The sequence below is a fragment of the Eleginops maclovinus genome, chromosome 21 (genome assembly GCF_036324505.1).
Source record: "Eleginops maclovinus isolate JMC-PN-2008 ecotype Puerto Natales chromosome 21, JC_Emac_rtc_rv5, whole genome shotgun sequence".
NCBI classification, from domain to species: domain Eukaryota; kingdom Metazoa; phylum Chordata; class Actinopteri; order Perciformes; family Eleginopidae; genus Eleginops; species Eleginops maclovinus.
The window spans coordinates 14,339,831-14,361,467 of NC_086369.1; the positions used below are offsets into that span (position 1 = coordinate 14,339,831).

At 42.8% G+C, this 21,637-nt stretch overlaps 2 protein-coding genes and 1 non-coding gene across 3 annotated transcripts in view; 2 read left to right on the top strand and 1 right to left on the bottom strand.

Moving 5' to 3' along the window:
- Positions 1-13,008: 13,008 nt before the first annotated feature.
- On the bottom strand, positions 13,009-20,285 carry pex2 (peroxisomal biogenesis factor 2). The gene is given in 3 exon segments (XM_063912304.1): positions 13,009-14,363; positions 14,365-14,633; positions 20,185-20,285. Coding segments are annotated over 3 exon segments (978 nt in total). The 5' UTR covers positions 20,189-20,285; the 3' UTR covers positions 13,009-13,658.
- Positions 20,286-20,531: 246 nt separating this feature from the next.
- LOC134884195 (trichohyalin-like) overlaps positions 20,532-21,637 on the top strand; it is an 85,663-nt gene continuing 84,557 nt past the window's right edge. Inside the window, exon 1 of the mRNA XM_063912901.1 lies at positions 20,532-20,916. Within this exon, the coding sequence (XP_063768971.1) occupies positions 20,671-20,916 (246 nt within the window). The 5' untranslated portion in view covers positions 20,532-20,670. The remainder of the gene's footprint in view (positions 20,917-21,637) is intronic.
- trnal-uag (transfer RNA leucine (anticodon UAG)) lies at positions 20,962-21,043 on the top strand. Its single transcript has one exon. It is a non-coding gene; the product is annotated as a tRNA-Leu (tRNA).

Sequence of the window (21,637 nt, forward strand, 5' to 3'; positions counted from 1 at the left end):
TGACCATTAGGTTCCACCCTCTCTGCACAGCGCACCCTTCCAGCCACAGCTTTCCAGATGATACAGTACAGAGGCTGCAGTTCAGGCAGATCTGCCTTTGAATAGCCTGCAGCCAATGGATTTTCTCTGGATAATACAATGTTTGGGACATAGAGGCAGGGATTAGTCCAGACGGATACATCCACCACCCCCCACATGCCCAATCTAATTAGACTGGAATCAGTTTAAGATGAAAGCAAGCCCTAGCATCACCGCACTAAATACTGGAATTAGTATTCCCCGCATGGGAATTTAATGACGGAGACTGAAAATCCAATCACATTCACTCCCAGTTTAGCCCCTGATGCATTGGGCCTGGACAATGACGAAACGAAAGAACAACAACAATGATTTGTCTGTCAATAGATATTGACCAACATCACATCTGAGGCCACTTGTGTATTGGCGTTACGATGTTGTCATCGTTTAACGAGGATAAACGGCTTATAATCAGATATTTACACAGTCTGTTTCTGATGGAAACCTTTGACACATTCTGACTCCTTTATGGCTCCATCATAAATTCACAGGAATTCAGACAGAGCTTATTTTAGACCCTTAGTCTTGTGTTCCTGTTTGTTTGCAGTAGGCTAATGTATCAGATAATCTATGGATTTTAAATCTATAGTGCATGTGCATAAATACACACACTTTTATGGTTTAAATAAGTTTCCCTGTTTTAAGGACTCCGCCTGTCCTCCCTCATTTGTTCTTCTTAGAAGGCTGCATTTGCACATTAAATCCTTTTACAGGCGTTTTTAAAGTTAGTTATTAATCAGCTCCTTACATCAAAGTCCTGATTACTGCATAGGAATTGAAACTGTCAAATTATTGTTATCAGGCCGACAGCATCAGAACCTTTTTAGTTTCCATTATCTTGCACACTTTGAGCCTACATTCACTGATAAATCCGAACACATTTTGCAGCACATATTTATATGAAACATTCTCAGTCTCTTGACTTTATCTGGCCCTTATTATTATTATTTCTATGCCGTCAAGGGAACTCTATTTTAAAACCGCTAAAATGCAAGCAATATTTCAGCTCCAGGGTTAGTGATTAACGGCACAAACCGGAAATAACTCCGGCACCTGTGTTCCATCCACCACACAAAATCTCCTACACCTGCGATTCATCCACCAAAGCATTACACCTGAGATATCAGGAAGCCATTGTCCCCCGTGCACAAATACTCAACATGAAATCGGATTATTTATTGCTTCCTGTATTTGGGGGAATGCACCAAAGCAGAACCTGTTGTTTTTCTGCAAACAGGTGTAATGCAACTTCCAACAGCTGAATCTCTAAAACTTTTTACCCCCATGAGAAGAGCATGGTTTCTTTTAGTAAATGAAGAGATAAATATTGTTTGTGCAGTCTGCAGCATTGCATCAGTAAAGGGGACACAGCAACAAGAGGCACAATGCTTGTAGTGATGCATTCTTTAGGATGTGAAGTAAACATTAACGACGCTTTCTCTGGGTTTACCCACGCGTCAAGAAAGGCCGCACGCAAAGCTACATATGAAAAAAGCAATCTAATCTTTCTTATATATATTTTTCTTCTGGTCTGCTTTGAGTGTTTGCCGTTGCAATATCTAATGTCTGAGGTACAAAAGGAAAGAAGGAAAATGGAAGGACCAGCCTGCCTTATCACTGCATTGTGGATGAAGGATACAATCACTGCTGGCATTTCTACAAGACACAGCCAACTAACGGGTATTTTAAAGCTAAAGAGAAAGAGGATGAGGTGTGAGGAAGGAAGAGAAAGAGGCACAGACAGACAGGCCAACAGGCTGACAGAGAGTGTCAGGGACAAGGAAAGAAAGAAGGTGATATAGACAGCAAAATGATAGAAGTGATAGAAGTGAGAGCAGGAGAGAGAGAAAAGGAGGGGCGACCTGAGAGAAATCAAACATGGGCTCCGTGCAGCAGAGGTACGTTGGCAAACGAGCATGTTATGGCAGCCCGCTGGGACTTCCCCGGCAGATCGTTTGTGCTGTTTCCCAATCTGTTCTGAGGAGCGGCACAGCCCCACATGGGGACGTGTGAAGGCGTCAAGACGGGATTGCTTAAGACAGATGAAACAAGGTGTTTTTTGATGCCATCTCGAGCGGACAAAAGCCTGATTTCCTGTTTTGCCTGTGACACAAAGGGTGCTGTGTAGTTTGCAGAACAGTTCAAGGCTTTTTGTTGTCAGAGCTGTAAATAACTAAACACAAGAGAGGTGAAGTTACGCAGGTTCCCGATCCGTCTGCCAGACACTTTTTGTGTCATTTATGTTTGAACACCTGTAACAAACAAACAGTATTACAGTGCTCTCATCAGTTGCATATTTTCCTTCAGTGTGGAAACTGTGTGTTAATCCTGGCACACACACGCTTAACTCTGGACAGCTTTCCTTACATTCACTGGACCTCTGAAACAATGGCATAGTAACAGAGATCAAAGTGTCAGGCTTGGTAATATTGCTTTACATTTTAAAGGGCGCTGAGCAGCCAGGCTAAGGTTTTTACAAGGCACGCTGAGTCGTTGGGGAAATAAGGGAGCAATGGAGGAGGGAATGAAGGAATTTTAGGGGGTGATGGGATATGTCTCAGTCTTTGCTCACGTACGCACACATACACTCAAACTGAAATCATACCATGTGCAGCGGAAGAGCAGGCGGTGAGGAAATAGAAGCTAAATATAAAGTGACACACTGCATTCCCCAGGTCATTCGCAGGCCCTGCACCAAAATTGCAATGCTCCACAGCCCGTCGTTTATCACACACACAAGCCCAGAGTCTCGCAAAGAAAATTATAAAGCGGCCAAATAAGCCTTGCAATTTATAAAATCACTGATGAAGGGATGAGGAGATGCATTGACGTGAAATTGGCTCAGATGTGGGATACTCTTACGGTCCTCTTTGTGTATCAACTCAGCTTTCTGGCAGGAACATTTGTAACAAAAAGCTTTTTTAATGTTTAAATGAAAATTTTAATGAGGCCCTGTATTGCTTTTCCTTTCGAGTCTTTAAGAGCCCTCTAAATCATTAAAACTTCCTCTGTCTTTGATTTCAAGGTCATTTGAAGAAATAAGGCAGCCTTAAGTGGCCCTTGGACCAAAAGTGGCCTATATGCCAAAGACTGCAAATGAATGTAGCCTAATGCTTTTTAATTTGCATTCATCTTAAAAACACAGAAGAGCCATCTCTAAGTTATAATAGGCTGAGATGGCAGTTGGAGGCCCTCTAGTCATTAGTAGCAATGCAGCTCCTCTCAAATGAAGGCCTTTCTCATCTTGTTTTAACTTAAGCTCATTACTACAAAGATACATTAGCCTGCTGTCCATTGCCTGTTTGTCTGCACACAATAGCCCCGTCTTGCCATGTCTGTGTGTGCCCACATAGGTTAACATACATGCATGGATTCAACTCCCTCTTCCTGCCCATGAGCATGCAAACACATGCAACACGCTATTCAGCAAACACATGCATGACAACAAAAGACGGCACATACAGGGATGTTAGGAGGAGACGACATGCATTGTTTGTTTAATCACGTGTTATGAGATGAGTCAGTAATTATGTTGTCATCTGCCCGCTTCAACATGGGAAAACTGGGCCGCCACCGCATGCTCATAATTCCACACTTCAAGCTTTAACGGTCAAAAGCAGGAAAACATCTTTCATTTTCTTCAAGTCTTTTATCTTTATTTCTATTTTTTTATTACAAACAACACTGTGTAGAGGCTTTGTGTAGAAGCGGTCACATAAAATGTGTGTCAAAGCCAAGTGCATGGGCAACAGCTGATTGTATTGAAGTGATGAGACAGCAAATAACAGTGTGTCCTATTAAATACAGCAAGATGGTTCTTTCTTATTTTCTCTTATTCGGCCCATCCTTCCATTTCAATTTTGCCCCATGTTTCCTTCTCTTCTCTGTTCAATTTCCTCGCCATTCGTTTGACTCTTTCTTTATCTTCCTCTCCTCTGTGTATGTGTGTGTCTTTCTCTCTTTTCTCTCCCTCTCTGCGAGGATAGGTGGTGTGTGTGTCTGTGAAAAAAAAAACTGAACATCTCCAGTGAAATTGGTTTTCTGTGGAGAAACTGATGGATCACTCTGTGTTCCTGACAGGAGTAGGGGATTGTTTATGCCGTGCGGACAAATACATGTATACACACATGCATACACACATGTGCGGGGGTGAGAGGACAAGCGGGGAGGTTGTTTATGCTGAAGCAGAATTAATTTTTATGAGCCGTAGATTGCTGTTTATGGGGAAATACACTTTTAAGCTGCAAGAGATGTAATCTAGATTGTAGCATTCCCAACAATGAATTATGGTTTTGGAGGCAACAGCTGCAACAGCATTCCTCTCACCCTGCATTTCACACACACACACACACACACACACACACACACACACACACACACACACACACACACACACACTCACCAACTCACGTAAGCTCACACACACAAAAACAAACACTCAAACATAGAGATTAGTGGCAAAATGTTACTGCTTTTAAAAACAAATGACTTAATGTGCCCAGCAACTCATGCACATCCATAAACACAAACACACACGCTCACACACACACACACACACACACACACACACACACACACACACACACACACACACACACACACACACACACGTAAAACGCTTAGACATCCTCTACACTCGCCTTCCCCAAATTATTGATATCTTATAATGTTATTATGAATTTCTTTATTGCTGATGTTCATAGAAACAATATACACTTTAAGATTAATTACAAGGTAGAATTAAATCCAATTTGGGTTCAAAAGCAGTTTATCATTTATATTTAATTTTCTGAAACTAAATATTGTGGTTCTTAGCAACTGCTTAAAATACCCATGCCTTTTTTAGGTGTGAGAAAAATAATTAATGAATTCATTTGTTTTATATTTTTCACAACTAAATTAGATTTGAATAAATGACTTCAATTAACACATAACTTCTTACTGCTTGTATTAATGTATGTCGCTAATACAGTTTTTTATTCAGAGATTCAATTCATTCCCCCTTTCTTTCCCTGTTTTTGTTCCCAGTTTTTTTTATCAGAGCTCATGCAATAACTCGAGCGGAGATGGAGCAAATGTATTCCACCCATATGTATGTATGAATGAATGAATATGATTACCAAGTCTTGGACCCTCTCAAGGACAAAGTGCTGTGTTTTCCCCTTATGTGCTGTTGACAGCCTTGTGTGTGTGTGTGTGTGTGTGTGTGTGTGTGTGTGTGTGTGTGTGTGTGTGTGTGTGTGTGTGTGTGTGTGTGTGTGTGTGTGTGTGTGTGTTTCTTAATGTTTGCTGTGATGCATTTCTAAAACCAGTCTTCATCTTCGCCCAGTTTCGGGTACACATGTAGCTTTGCTTTATAATTTTGAGCATTTCTTTTACCCCTCATCCTTGCCTGTGTGCAGGTGGGGCCTTCATTTGCAATGAAGGTTCCATGTTGCGTGGTTTGGTAAAGTGACTATCTACTTCCTCCCACAGTCACACACAAATCCCCATCTTCCCCTGGTCTCCCCCCCTCCTCAGTGACTGTCACATTCAAATGCAGCCGTTTGCAGGTGACGTACCCAGGAAGTGCTGTCCTGTAATTGTGTCGCTCTGTCTTCCTGTGGTGAGGTAGCCGGTGGCTTGCCGCCTGCCTGCCTGCGACACACCAGAATTACCAACTGGGGGGGAATGAGGGGTGAAGGGATGAGAGGAGGGGTACCATTAAAATGCAAAATCACCACTGCGGTGCACTGCGGCGCCCCGCTCCCTCACGCTTTCTCTGAGGCAGCCATCTTATGATGAAACGAGTCTGTGTTTGATGGTGTGTGAATGTGTGTCCGTTTGAGTCTGTGTGTGCGTGCATGCATCCATGTGTCTGTGTGTTTGATAGAGTGTAGAGTTGAGCTGCGGCGAGGAATGGTGAGATGGCGTGGGGTTGGCAGGCGGTGGGTGTGCGTGTGTGATTGTGTATAAGTGCGTGTGTGTGTGTGTGTGTGTTAGGCAAGGGTGATAAATCAGAGCTAGGTAAAGGCTTTTTAATGCAGCGGACCCCTCTCCCAGCCTCCATCTTCTGTCAGGGCTCAGTAAAAGATGAGAGCCCCCTGGGGAACAGCACTAGCCCGCAGCGTAGCAGGACTACGCCGCAGGTCACACACACACACACACTCATAAACGCACACACACACACACACACACACACACACACACACACACACACACACACACTCATAAACGCGAACACACAGGGGCCTGACGCATAGCCACCGTCTGGGCCTTGTGAATGAGTGAATACATGAATAACTGAATCTATTGAATGCCTGAATATATAAATAAAGCGTCCACAGGAGCCACGCTTATTGATGAACACCACACAAATAAATGTGTTTTTCAAATGATTCCCAAATGAATTCCTAAATGATTTATGGTCACTGATATTGCATTTATATCAGAGAAAATATTTTCGTAGAAAACAGAATGGATATTTGGTTCATTTCTGTCTGTGCTGCTAAGGTCAAACAGACTCTCTGTCGATGATGTGCCATGACTCTTGAAGCGGCCCCAAGTTTCAGGGGGCCGGATATGAAAAATATGTGGAATTTGCCAACATCTGACAATACTTAGTCGGCAATATATCTCCTGTCTGATACAAAAATGTGTTCTGCATTGCAGATACGCTCTCCTTTCTGGCATACCTTTTTAATTTGACTTTGAGGGAAAACACGCCGGGCTCCCAGATAGACAAGCAGAGATATGAGTGCTGAATGTTGTGTCGGCCTTTGTGGATGGGGCAGAGAGGACTCCAGCAGCTTGGCGCAGAAGACAAGCACAAACACTTGAGAACATAATACTTGACAACGAGCCCAGAGTGTCAGTTAGGGGCCCTACAGAGAAAAGTCTGGCATGTTTGTGAAGAGGATAAAAACAGAGACTATGAAAATGCCAGAGAGCTGATTCTTGGGTAGAATTTCAGAAAATGTGGGACTTCAATTGATGTGCTTTTATTTATTTATTAATATATATATATATATATTAAATGTCTAGCTTTAAACAATCTGGCATTACTTTCCAGAGAAGAGCATTGCACTTTTGCCAAACCAAAAAAGTCTTAATCTTGAGGAACTGATTATTCCACAAATTAGTTGTATTTCAAGGATTAAACTGAAATAATGTAAGTGAAAAAATCCACCAGCAGGCACAGGCTGTATTTCCTACACTATGCCACACTATACTTGACATTTCTCTAACAGGGTCAGTCATAGTATGCATATATATTAATTTGGCAGGTGCTACAGGAATATCAATTAATCATTTAGGTGACATGGTCCCAGTTGGAACCGTCTTTCAACCCTGGCTTCATGCTCTACATGTTAAGCTAATGCCACACGAGATGTCAGAGTGGGAGAGAAGGCCAAAACGCCTCTGAAATTATTACTTTACTGATTTGAAAGAAATCTGATAATAACTTAAAGTGCTATGAGAGAAAATAGATCCTGTGGTGCAGCCCATGGCGTTATTTTGTAGGCCAACCCGTAAATTAGCATTGCATACTGCAGAGAATATGACTTTGGCAAACACAGGTTTATGATACTTTCACGTTTTATTCAGCAGGATAATCTCCAGAAAATAATTCCACTTCATTGTTTTTGAAGTGTGATTGCAATCGGCAGAAGTAATAAGCCACAAATGCTAAACTAAGGGCGGCTAATGTTGGGCTTTAGCAGTCTCGTTTAGTCACTTCGGGAAATCACTAGTGGGGTTTTACATAATTATCATAACCAAAACCTGAACATCGTGTAAGCTTGGGAACACTAGGGAAAAGAAAGTGGTAAACTGTAAAGGCTTTTAGGACTCATTCCTGCATCACTGTCTGTTTGGAGAGCTCCAGCTCTACAGTGGAGGTTTAGACCTCATCCAGAACAACGTTATAATCAAAGTTTTTTTCTTGGGGGTACGGCTCTGTGTTCACTCAGCTCTGACAACGTTTACAGCTGTGTGTTTGTGTGTTTAGGGTTGGTGTGGCGCTCTGTGTGGAGATGAGAAGGTTCACGTGCATGTTTGTGTGTGTTTATTATTCTTTCTTGTGCATGTGTGTCTCCGTGCATCTGTTGGACTGAGCAGGTTAATGCCGGTTGACACATGCGGTTCACTGATCTCCTAGAGGAGTCGAGACTCGCAGCAAAACCTTCACACACGGGTATCCATGGCAACCACAAAAATGATATTTCTTCCTTCCCCCGGAAAGCCGGAGATTCCAAGATGCTGAAATGCACAAATACATTGTCATTACCCAGCAGCCTCATAGTTAATAGGGTTAGGCTCTTACTGCCTGCTGTTCTCATTGTTTGGTGTGTTGCAGCCACATGTTATTTAGAATTCCTCTTGTTACCTTTACCTCCATAGTATTTTTACATGAAGGGTGGAGGCTTCTCTCTATGCCTACGCGAGGCTGCTTTATTGAAATGTTTTTCCATCCAAGGCCATTATTGTGCTTCTGTTTTACATCCTAACATACATGTCCGTGACTTGGCTGTTAGATTTGAAATATTAGGTTTTCTCCATGAATTTGAATCGGATTGTTAGCACATTATCAGATATTCATGTCACTTTACATGTGCTTGTGCTTGTGCTTGTATTTGGTTGCTTGTGAGGATTTAGGGCCTTGTAGTGTCATTGATTGACAGATGCTGGGGAATAAAGCTACTCTTCCTCTGTTCTTGCAGACAACTTCTGGTTGATTGCACGATGATCAGAGGCATTCCCCCTCAATAACAATATATGTTATGTAAATTGGTTTATAGCCTGAGCTTTTACAATGTAAAAGTGGACATACATTCACCAGATTGTAGGTACAAAAAGAAATAGAAGAATATTGCATATATTATTTTTTGCATCTAATCTTTGCATATTAAAACTGCCAAATAAAATACTCAGATGTGCATCTTATAAAGATTTTAATAACCGTAAATATTTCAGTAAATGGACTAAAATGGTGCAACTTCAAAAGCATTTTCATTTCTCAGATTGTAAACCGCACATCTTTCTCTTCCACCCTCATAACAGTGCGTAAGACTAGATGTACTAAAAGGTGTACCGGTACACACGCATGCCTCCTTTTCTCATCTCTTTGAGGGGAAATAGGACTAAGCTCATTGTGTCCTGCACCACATTCCTGAACAAGCAGAGGTTCAATCACATTTGTAGAAGTTATCAAAACTTTCAAAGCGCTCAGCTGGCGCCTTAAGCCACAGGAAATTCACTGGGACATCTGGAGGGATGTGTGCAGACTATTGCTCATTTAGTCTGTTCTCGACATCAGTAGGGAGAGAACTGAGATGGCTAAACACACATACTGACGAGAGGATGCACACACTCACACACAACAGGCTTGGCTTTGGCAGATCTTACCCCAGGCACACCATAACACACCTGTGTATAATCCCCCATGATGCCCTCTGGTCGTTTGTCCAATCCCCTCGCTTTGCTCCTGTCCATAGCTCGTCCAATCAGAGGACAGGTCGGGTAAAGTTTGCTTCCATCTCTTTAGCCCTGTGTTAGTGTAAGAGGATGTGAAATGTAAAACGCTCTGCTGGTGTGTGTTTGGGCTTATTTTTATTTGATGTGAGATATTTGGTTCAGTAACCTCACTTGTTCGTTTATTTTAGAACAGCATTGCCAGTTGTGTGATAAGCATACATCTTGTACGATAATTTGATGCCATAATGGAGGATAATTTCACCATTTTGTGGTGCTTACAATTAGTCGTTGGTTTTGGTCAGTGCTATCTTGTTTCATTCACTTCTGGATAGTGAAATATGGATCAGTTTTGCATATTTCCCCACTTCTTTCCAGCCACGATTCGTTTGGGCTATGATGTTGATGAGCGTGAGTCGTACGTTTTAAAGACTTTAATTGTTATAAATATACTTTGTTTTGTAATTACAGTGGTTGATTAAGTTTTCCACCAGATACATTGTTTTTAATAATTAAGGATACATAAAAAGATAGATATAGTTTAGCAAGATATATATCACCAAGTTTCTCTGAGTCTCCCCTTCACATCTCTGCCTGTTTGCATGCTTACAGGCCACCTTTGTTTCTGATGTGGAGGAGGATACAGCCTACATCTCAACTTTTTTAGCAGCATAACCTTTATTGACGTGTATCATAAGATGCAGGACTTGTTCCTTGATCTTTGTATTTGTTCTTTCTAACTGCACATATTGAGGTGAACATATAGAACCTATATAGAATCCAACTTATCCTGGGTCTTGAGAACAAAGAAGGAAAGGCCAAATTCTGTATATTCCCAAACCAGCGCTGCTCCATCTTCTCTGAAGGTGTGAAATGCAACCAGACAAAACCTCAGCACCACGATAAAAGCTCAGGAAATTACTTCCTTATTTTAGGAGTGATTGATTGTCCCCCTGACCTGTTAGACTGAAGAGGTGGTTAAGAAGAGGAGGCAGACTTAGATAATTGGGCCCGGTGGTATCCAAAGCCCGGCAGGTGTTGAAAGAGCTCTCATCACAGGTACCTGCAGCGGCTGCAGCCCTGAACTCGAGCACACCTAGGATTTCACTACCTTGGAGGAATTTTGGTGTTTTATGTTTGGCATGTCTTTTATTGAATAGATGAAATATGAGAGATGCTCGCAAAACCTATTGACATATTGGACATGCCACAAGAAAAACACATACAGGTGTCAGAAATCCTCTGAGGTGTCAACAAATAAATGTTTTGTTTCATCTTTTCTTGGCATGAAAATAATGTCATTTGCCCTTTGAAAGGGATGTCAGTTGTTGGAGAAATCTCCCCATCACAAGAGGGGTGGAATTCCCTTACCTGTTGGAAAGTAGGTGAACGCTTACACCGTGAGCAGAAGAATCAGAAATGGAATTTTGTGAAAAAGCATAGGTGTTTTCACTCTTTAATTTCATTAGCGATGTATAGGGCTTTCATAGTCCTTTCAAATCATTTCAAATAAAGAGGTAAAAGCTAGGCATAAGCTTAAATCATAACATTCTTTCTGGGAGAAAAATATGCATGTACGAATCAAAGCTATTGTACTATCCTTATTATCATCATCTGCAGGCCAGGGGCTCTGTTCCAATTAAAGAATACCACAGATGGACCATTCGGCAAGCATGCACACAAACTAACCTACAATAGGTATAGTAAAGTACCCGGTATTACGGAGCCAAGAGAAGAGCTTTTTACTTTAAAACTATTTAATCAGGAAAATCAACGCCTCACATCAAAGGAATGGAGATGAGGGACAGACGGATAAAGAGGCTCATCAAAGAAGGAGATCTAGTTAGGGATTCAACACCCTAATTCCCTTTCTCTTAAAACCTTCGTCAGAGGGGGCACAGGGCCAATTTGCTCCCTAAATGGCTGCGTGTGAATGGGCAGATTGCTTTGCATAGCCGCTGGGAATCTGGGCTTCTTCCTCTTTTTCTTCTCCACACGGAGCCTGTGAATTAGAAAAGATCCAAAGACAGATAGGCTTAACGGAGCCCTAGCTACCTTCCTTAAGTCCAGAGCCCTGTTCCAAGTTCCAACTAATTCAATCCATGGCCCTTCTCAATTAATAGACTGTAATGCACTGTTTCTTCTTATCTTTTCCTGGGGATTGGGGGACTTCAGTTGGAGTAATATCTGCAAAAAGGTTTGGATTGTAAGTCTGCCTGAATGTTAAGACAATGACATGTCCCAGCGGCATTACGTTGATCATATATGCATCCCTCGCCGTACATTAATGTAATGTAGGGCATAAAATATTGACAAATAGCCTTCCCCGACTCTTGCTCTGTATGCATTGCTGTAAGATTCATTAGTTAGAATGTCCTTGATGTGACAGGACCTCCGAGTATCCGTACGATGAGCCCGATGTTCTTTAGATCATGTCAAACCAATCATCATAGGATTATACCCCCCCCCCCCCCTTCAAGGTGTACATTTTCTTTTAATCAAACAAGGGGCTTTTTCAATACTTCTATGCGCTTTAAACCGTGCAATTCATAAATTTTGGCCTTGCATTACAGCCAAGGACATATAATACAGCACATTTGCTCTAAAATCCTGCGGAAGTTCTGGGAGAAATAAAGATCACATCGGTCAGTTTCATAAATATTTCAACATCAGCTCTGGCAGTACACCTTCCCAATATTCTTCAAGGCATTCATGCCCCTCATGAGGACAAATATGTAATGCTATCTTCTCCAATCAACAGAAACATTAACCTCATCTGAGTGCAAATGTGTGTACGTCTGTCTGAGGCGGTTGATCAGAGACCAGCTCTGCGCAATAGGCTTTCTATCACGCCTGCAGTTCCGATTGATCGTCTCGGCAATCAGCAATTAAGCCCTAGTGATCAGAGCGGGAGAAGGGAGGTAGGGGGGAGGGAAGAGGAGGTGGGAGGTAGCCCCCTACCCCATCCGGCTCCTCTCTTTTCAGCCCAGGAAAGGCTTCACTCAGCTGGGGTGCGTTTGGCCCTGGGGCTGGGCTCACTGGTGGAGGTTAACTCCAGCATAAATAAGCATCTTTGGACTCATTACAGGGATTAGAGAGTAATTCGCCTGCGAGGAAGGAGACGACTGCCAGGGTTTTGGTACAGTTTACTACAGTCTTATAGGGGCGAGGGCCCTGGAGATTACAGAGGGAGAGAGATGGAAAGGCAGCAAAAGAGAGAAAGGCCAAGGGAAAAGAGAGGCTGGCTGTCAAGTGTGTGTGTGTGTGTGTGTGTGTGTGTGTGTGTGTGTGTGTGTGTGTGTGTGTGTGTGTGTGATAGAGAGTCAATCCAAGCCCCCGGCTGCCCCCTTGATCTTGAGCATGTTGGGGTGCTGTGAAAACGGATAATGGGAGTTAGAACGACCGGGCCTGTCTAGAGAGAAGTGTGCTGATTGTTATAACTTTCCCTCATCTCTCTCCCCTCCACTTAACTAAACAAACACCCAAGAGGTAGCACTCTATCAATTTTAATGATGTTGAAATACAATTTAGGCACAAAATACACAACAAATGCTAATTTGGCCATGATGAGAGGCATCAGAAATTCCTCCCATTATTTATTCAGCTGACTTTCTGCATTTTTCATCAGAACAAATATTCCCATTTCAACAAACACACACACACACACACACATTACACATACACACACACGTGCTAACACACAGCCAATTTGGAGCATAAATCAACACGTTCCCTCATCAAATATATGCTCTGTGTGGTTCTCTGCAGTCTGTTCAGTGCGCCAAAGACAAATAGTTCTGTCCGAAGTCCAGCTGGAGAAACGTTAGGGCCCGAGGATTGTCAATATATGCACACATACATTAAACACAGCAGGTCTGTGTGTGTTCAGGAAAGACACTGACATCATGAAGACTGAAGTCCAGTCATAAACGCATTCATGTACACCTCGTGATTTTCCCAAAGACCTCTTTTTCCATGTTTTAATATACTTTACAAAATATTCTTGAATAATAATCATTCAATGCATGGTGGCACTTTAAGAAACATTTACATAATCGTACAGTTAGTCATGAGTCATTTCATTCAATCAGCATTTTAATTATTACAAATCCGTCCTGACAGCTTCTTCACATGGCAACCATCTCCACCTCCATCTTCACCGGCTCGGGCTGCCCTGCTTCTGCGCCACATTTGGGGCAGGTGAGGTCGGCGTCTGCAATGCTGTGGCTTTTGATGCAGTAGTAGCAGAAGACATGTCGGCAGCCCACTGTATGGGGCATGGTCGGCCACTCTCCGCACAGTCCACACTCTTTCCACACCCCTTGCTCTTCTGTGCCTCCCTTCCTTTCTGCGCTTTCTCCCCCTGAAACCATCGAGAACACCTTTGCTTTCAGTTTCCTTGTATTGATCAGTGGTAACAGGAAGATTAGGAACTCTGCAAAGCCGTGCCACAGCAGCTCACGGTTCATGTACTGGTACGTTACGTCCCGGACCACGTTAGGCTTGCTGAAGGCCGCCTGAGCTCCCACAATCCTTTCAGCCAGGACGGGATGGCGACCTTTCCTTAGGAACACCAGGAAGTTAATGAGACTTGCAATCTGTGTGATGCTAGAAACGATGGTCAGGCAGTTGCGGAGACCCTTTTGGAGTAAGCCGCTGTCTACTGCAGACGCTGCTGAACTCAGGCACTGAAGCAGGCTGTAGGAGCGATCCTGCAGCCAGCGTGGCCCCGCAGTGAGCAGCGCCAGGCCCAGCTTCTGCCTGCGAGACAAGGGTCTGTAACGCTGAGACTTAGAGAGTGTGTTGTGGTAGCGCAGGCTCAGCAGAGACTGGACCCACAGTGGTACTGTTAGAATAGAGTGTGAACCTCCACAGGAGCAAATGGAGCAGAGCCCTCAGTTCTGGCTCCAGCGGAGTGAGCAGGCCCGGGCGGCAGTAGTGGAAGCACTGGAAGAACTGGGTCCATACCAGCTGCTCTAAGGCTGTGTCTAGTTCAAGGGCATCCAGCTGGCTGATGCGCAGCACTGGGGTCTGCGGGTCGACATCACTTCCTGGACTAGAGCTTTTAACTGTCCTTTTTTGGTCATCCTCGCTTTCCAAACCTGCTGGCAATAAAGATAAATGTTAATTGTGGTTTTCAGGATTTTCACAATTAGGAGTTAACTCATCATGTCCAAAAATTCAGATCTTTTTGATGGCTTTCCTTTGAAGGGCACTCTCACAATTTATCAGACAGGATTTAACAAAGGAGTAAAAAGCTATCCCAATGACAACCAACACAACATTAATTAACAAATTGATAAAAAACTACAGCCTTGAAATTCCCCTCAAACTGCAAATAAGTTCAAGTACATAAATGTCCCATGACTTAACATATTTAAATACTTTAAAACTGTATTTAATACTTACTACTGGATCTATTAAAGTCAGGGTCATGAGCAAAATATATACAGAGGCAAAACTATTAAAAGGACAACTGGGTTGTTGGAGGAATGAGGCCCGGAGGTGAGGCCCATCCTGTTAGGAGGGTTATTTTTCTTTATACATAGGAACGGAAATCACTTTTCACATGTAAAACCCGTCCTTAATGCAACCTTTGAGCTGTGCAATGCAGAGGAGCAGGGGGTCTTAGACGGCTCTCTCCAGTGTATAAACACACACAATCCAAAGCACACACACACACACACACTCACACATAGAAACACACACGCAGGAGGCGAAGCCCAGGGGCTCTTGGTGCCTGCTCCCTCTGGAGATAGGGGTGTGTGTACAAATCACATCACTAGGGATTAGGCTAACGGCACAGTCTCTGGTACACCGTAAACATCTGCCAAATGTGGAACAATTTTCCTCCCCCTAGAGTCGACTCCATATGGGATCCCACCATTGTGACGTCTGGGCTATTTTGCGCTGCATACATTTAGAAAAGTGCTCACAGTTCCCCCAGTTTTATCTGCCCTTTCCTCAAATGAAACGCTTAAGAAGTGGGAGACTAACTAACGCAGGGAGAGACAGAGCAAAAGGCCCAGAGAGAGAGAGAGAGGGAGACAGAGAGGCCTTTTCTGACAGTGGCTTTTGTGTCTCACTGAACAGGATTTGTCACGAGGCTTTAAAAGAGATTTCAGCCGGGTAAATATGGCAGTTTTGACAGAAAAGAGAGGGAGATGATGGTCACTTTAGACGTTTCTCGAGGAGGTAAAAAAAACATTCTTATATGCGGTGGCAATGCTCAGGTTTATTGTGGCGCGCAGGACCATCTGTGTATTCATGATGTTTCAATAGAGCCAGGATACACCATCCAACTAAGTTAGAATTAGCAAATGAATGAAAAAAGAGTGAATTCACGCTGAAGTAAGCAGGTGTGACAAATTCATTGAGCTGCATTTGAAATGCTGCCATGTTTAGTGACTAGAACCTCGCCTGTGACGGAAGTGGAGTTTGGGTTTAAAAAAAAAAAAAGTGGAGGTAGTCTGAATGTGGATACTCAATAAACACACTCCATTTGTTTAGTTTAATCTGAAAGTTTCTCCTTGATGGGAGAAAATGTGCAGATTATGTGCCTGTGTGTGTATGTGTGTGTGTGTGACTGTGTTTGTATGTCATGGGTAGCCTTGATCTATGCAGAGCATTAATACATAGCCAAAATAATCTCAGGCCATGGTTACACACACACACACACACACACACACACACACACACACACACACATAGGCAGGTGGTGGAAATCCCCATCACAGCAGCAGCCCTCTGGAGAGCAAACCCGGCCGGGTCCAATATCCTTTTCAAAGCCTTTTATCGAGCAGTTTACAAGTTATGAATGAATATGTTTTATTTGGGGAAACACGGTATTGACAGCCACCTATCAATAGTAATGTGACTATTGTCAAGGGTCTGTCAATATTAATGTAATTATGATGTAGAGGGATCAGAGGGATGCCGGAGTCGGGGGCCAAGTAACATCTCCTGCCCACTGCCATATCAATAGCTGGGATTGCTATTGACAGCTTCCCTTCAGACTTGCAGCACTTGCCAAATATATAACAAACAGACACTTCAGTCAATGCCGAGCTGCCTATAAAAATTAAGCATTTGAATTTACAGCACTTTTACCGTGGACAGCTGGAAATCCATGTTCCTTATGTAATAGTCAAAAGTCAAAGTCAATGCCAGTGTTTACAGACCACGGTGTGTGATAGAGGACAAACATATGGCACAAAATGTAGGCTACAGGCAGATACAGAAGGACTGACTCTTTCTCTGATGAATTCACCTGAAGTGATACATAGACTCGATACTTCTCTTGTGGGTGAGCCAACCAGAGACAAAATGCCCTCTTTTGGAAAGAATTCACTAAAAATCAACCGAAAATCTAGGGTCTTGATTTTTGGACCTTGCTTTTCTGTCAAAGCTGTATAAAGCTGTATAAAAACACCATCTTCCTGGGAATATTAAAAGGTATTTTTGATTCAGGTCGAAGAGAGAGTTTTTTCTCTCCTTGTTCCCTTAGCCCGTGCATCTTGTTCTGACAAAGATAGCACACTGACTCAAGGCTGACTGCCGTAGCTTACAGCCAACAACAACAACAATATCCAATCTAACAGGGAACACACAGCAACACCGCCTCAAGGCGAAAGGGGCTATGACCAGTGTGAGGAAGGAGAGGCGAGGAAACAAAAGCGTACGGAGCATCAGACGGAAGCCTCACAGCTGCACCGAGTGCCTCGAAATTAGACAGCGAGCGGTAATGACAGCTAACAAAAAGATGGAAAGATAATGACTAACTAAAATGCTGCAAGAAACCTCTGAGCTACAGTCTACTGATACACTGGAGGGAAAAACTAGGGGAAATGATAGCTAAGGTGAAAAAATGAGAGAGGGGAAAACTGATAAGCAGAGACCTCTCTGTCTCTGAGCTGACCTTGAGACTGACGGTCACAATAAAGGAGGAGGGAACCTTCCTAAAGCACAGCCACACTGAGGTGCATCCAGGGAATAGCCTATAGAAAGAGGAAGGCTGCACTTTCTTCTTGACCTTGGCTTTGGTGTCTAGGGAGGGGATGAGGGTGTTTAGGGCAGGGGACTAAAGACTGAGGGATGCTGGGGAGGTGCCATATCTCTGGGGTCTTTTACTGCAGGGCTCTGAAGCTGCTCACGAGGCTATCAGTCCATGCCATTTGGAAACTATGCGTCCCAAAGTCTCGATTTAGCTCCTGGCGTGGTGCAGGGCTCAAATTCCTGAGCACTTAGCTATGGTTGTTAGCATTATATATTTACTGAAATAATGCATAAACGTTCTCTTGGCGTTCTATGATGCTTGTAGCGAGAAATGGGCTATGCATTGGCAAAGCATGCTGAATTACAACTTTACATTTTCTTCTGTCGCTCATGTAAATTAATTTGTGTAAGAGCTCTGGTGAATAAAACCTATTTCTCTGAGCACCCCGTGTCATTTTTTCCCCTTCTCTCCCGCTCCCTCACTTTATTGCCCTTCTTTCGCCAGGAACGAGTGCAGGCCTATGAGCCACGGCCTTCTAATGTCCTCACTATGAAAACGGATGAGAATGTCAGATTAAGAACTTTTAAGAGAGTGATGTCATACTGCAGACCACAGGCATTACGGGGACGCTAAGATTACCCAGGCGGTAACCAGACTAATTGTTATGAGTCTGTTTCATGAAAAATGAATGTGTGCAAATGCACAGAGGGGTCTTCAGGCTGTGTGTATGTGTGTGCGTTACACACTAATGCTTTATCAAGGCTCTCCCCTTTTTGTAATCACCCAAGACTACTCCGAGCCATGGGGTGAGGGCCAAGTTAATGCCTGAACACAAAAAAATACACATCAGTTAGAATAGCACGTCTGACGTGGGAAAAAAAAATGTTCTCTGCTTAATCTGGTTTGCTCCGGAGGTAAATTATTTAAGAGAATTAATTGATTTCATGAGTAGGAAGGTTGAGTATGCTAGGGCTGTATGAGTAATAAGTACAGGGGTTTGCGAAAAACAACTTAAAAAGTAATGAAACATTTAGAGGGCAGAGAGGCACAATGAACGCGGAAGAAAAAGGGGAACAGCTAATAAATGAGCCAACTGAAGCTGTGTCTTTCTTACAGAGAGAGCACTGTGGCCTCACCTCATGCAAATAAAACGTGTTGTACTGAGGAATATTTGATCAGCACATCTCTTAGATTCTGCTTTATGCATGAAAGCATTTGTCGTTTTTTTTCATCTGTTCAACAATTAAAAAGTGAGTGGAAGGGAACATTCGACTTTAACAGGCACAACGCCAGTCATAGCACACTGTAGAGATGCTACTTTAAGGAATTCCTCATTGATATGCATCTTTCCATCCCTTTTAGGAATTGGATTGCTGCTGAAAGTGGAACCCCTAATGACATGCCAACATGTAATACCATTATGTTTATTTCCTTGATTTCCCTTTTTTTTTTTAAAGGGCCTTCTGGCAATGTACACAACTATGATAAAAACATACTGTGACACTTACAGACACTGTATATAATGTATATAATTTAGTGGAATGAATTGAGCACGCTGGATGATCAGAGAACATTGTCCTTACGTAACAGCTGTGTGATTTAGCAGAAATACAACTGTGTGCACTGTTGGTCAGAAAAAAATACTACCATAATGTTTGTAGTGTATGTTCAAGAAAGTGTGGCTAACACTATAAAGCTAATCCATCAAGGTTGGAATAATTTACAAAAAACACACAGATAACCCCCTTCCATTTATCACTTGACTTCATCTGTAGCCTATAAAATGACCTTATAACCCCAGAGTGAAATCACAGCCCAATTTAACTTCAGCGACTCTCTTAAAAACACACTCATTACACTAAGTGTTTAGCCCCAGAGACACACGTCTATACTCCAACCTCATGCAATCAGCCGCTCCACATTCCCCCCTCATCAGGACATTGTCTCTTAATTTTTTAAGTCCATGCCCATCAGTCTTTACCAACAACAAAACCCAAATCTGCTCCATTTTGATAATAAGGCAAAAGCATTATGTGATAATCACAGTAGGGATTAGGTTTTGGCAGAGTGTGCAAGAGCAGTGCAGTCAAAGCCAGTGGAAAGGAGAGATATAGCCAAGAGACAGATAAGGGTAGAGGAGTGATGATTGGGATGAGAGAAATGAAGAGAAGTCTCTTGAAAATCAATAAGATCAACTTTGCCTTGAATTTTAATGTGGAAGGTTGGATCTCTAGCACTGATTATTTAGAGGAATAATGGAATTATGTGCAGAGCAGTATAACATACTCTTGAAGGAAAACACACTCACAAGGTTACCATCTAAAGTTGCAGTTGTGTAAATAAACCTGGATGTGGCTCGCGATGAATACTAATTCACAATATTGCCTCGTTTGAAGCTATGCACTCATTGATAGACATCGACAATCGATTTGATTTTTAATGAAACATGCAGGGAAAATGAAACAGATATTTTTTAACAGACACGACACTGACAGCAGAAAGCAACGAGGAGGCGGTCATATTAAAACGACGAGTCTTTGCATCGTTTAAAGAAAGCAGATATGCTGCATTTGAACTTTCCGTAGAAATAACAGGGTATTCAGGAATAGTATCCGGACTGTAAAGATCGCAAAGCAAAACAACAGATCTGTATTTACCCATTTCTTTTCAGTGCAAGGGCGAACTCAACTCAGTCCTCACTGATTAGACGAAAACAATGTGTATTTCCGGGTTGTGGATGTATAACCCGCCCCTTAACGGAAACCCACCAATAGTGTGGAGGAACGTCAGTACTTTGAAGCCAAATGATAGAAATAAGCCAATCAGATCGCACAGCGCCACGGCAGCGGCAAACTGCAGCAGGGAGCCTCAGAGTGAGTGGAGATAAATCTGTTGAAGTCCTCCGTTGTAGTAACCGCTGATAGAGACCGAGTTTTTGGTGAAGTCAAGGTAATTCACATAAAACAACACATATAATGTCGTACATGCCCTCTTTATATAATGCACATACTTGTTTCAGTTTGCGTCACAGTTGTCAGACAATGTAAACTATAAATATGAGCAAAGTTTGAAGCAAGCGTGGCAAGCAGTGATAAAGAGTGTTAGCTAGTTAGCTTTAAAAGTGCAAGTTCTTTATTGGAGCCATGCTTAAAACTCACACTACCATGAGCAAAAATACAACTTCACCGGAGTCAGGTGAAACCTTTAAGCTTTTGGGACATGAAAGTGATAATTTGAACCTGCCACCTCCCCTGGAAGAGGAGCTGGAAGATTCCATCCACGACCCAAACAACATTAAACAGCTTGTCAACGAGTTCAAGGGACTCCACGTGCAGAGATTGAGATGTCTCGAGCTGGACTCCACTTTAAACAAAGAGGAACGGCAGCAGGTGAGTATATACGTGAAACATAGAGCGTCTACGTAACGTCTCATAGGTAGTGTGGCCGAGCGGTCTAAGGCGCTGGATTTAGGCTCCAGTCTCTCTGGAGGCGTGGGTTCGAATCCCACCACTGCCATTTATGTTTCTCGTGACACACGTGCTCATAGTATGACATTAAAAAAAAGTACTCCATATTGAATGCATATTCTTAGCGATAAACTAGTTGTCTGTTCCCATCAAGGTGAAGACACTAAAATAAAAATGTCTCCAGGACATGAACAAATATTGACCCCATAGTGATATTGTGTCTTGAACATCTTCAGTTTCCTAAGGTAAGTTTCCAGGGTTTTGGACCCTAGATTTTATTTGTTTGTGCAGTCAACAGCATACATTTCAAATCATTGAGGACCCCATTCAGCCTTGAAGTCTCTACAGGAAGTGTATTTTCTGCCAACATCTATTGTCATTAGGTTATCATCCATCCAATACAAATCAAAGCGCATCCTGTCCACTGTGACTTGGCCATCAGAAGATGACCTCTGTCCTGTCAGACAAATGACAGGAGGAAGCGCAGGGGTGCTTTCATAAAGCCGCAGCACTTGTAACAGGTGGCAAATTGCATTATGTTTCCATCTGAGCGGCAGAGATCAGGAACACAGATCCACACTCGTATTTAAAAACGAGAGGTTTCTAATCATCAGGATTGTCATGTGACATCATTTAGCGACAG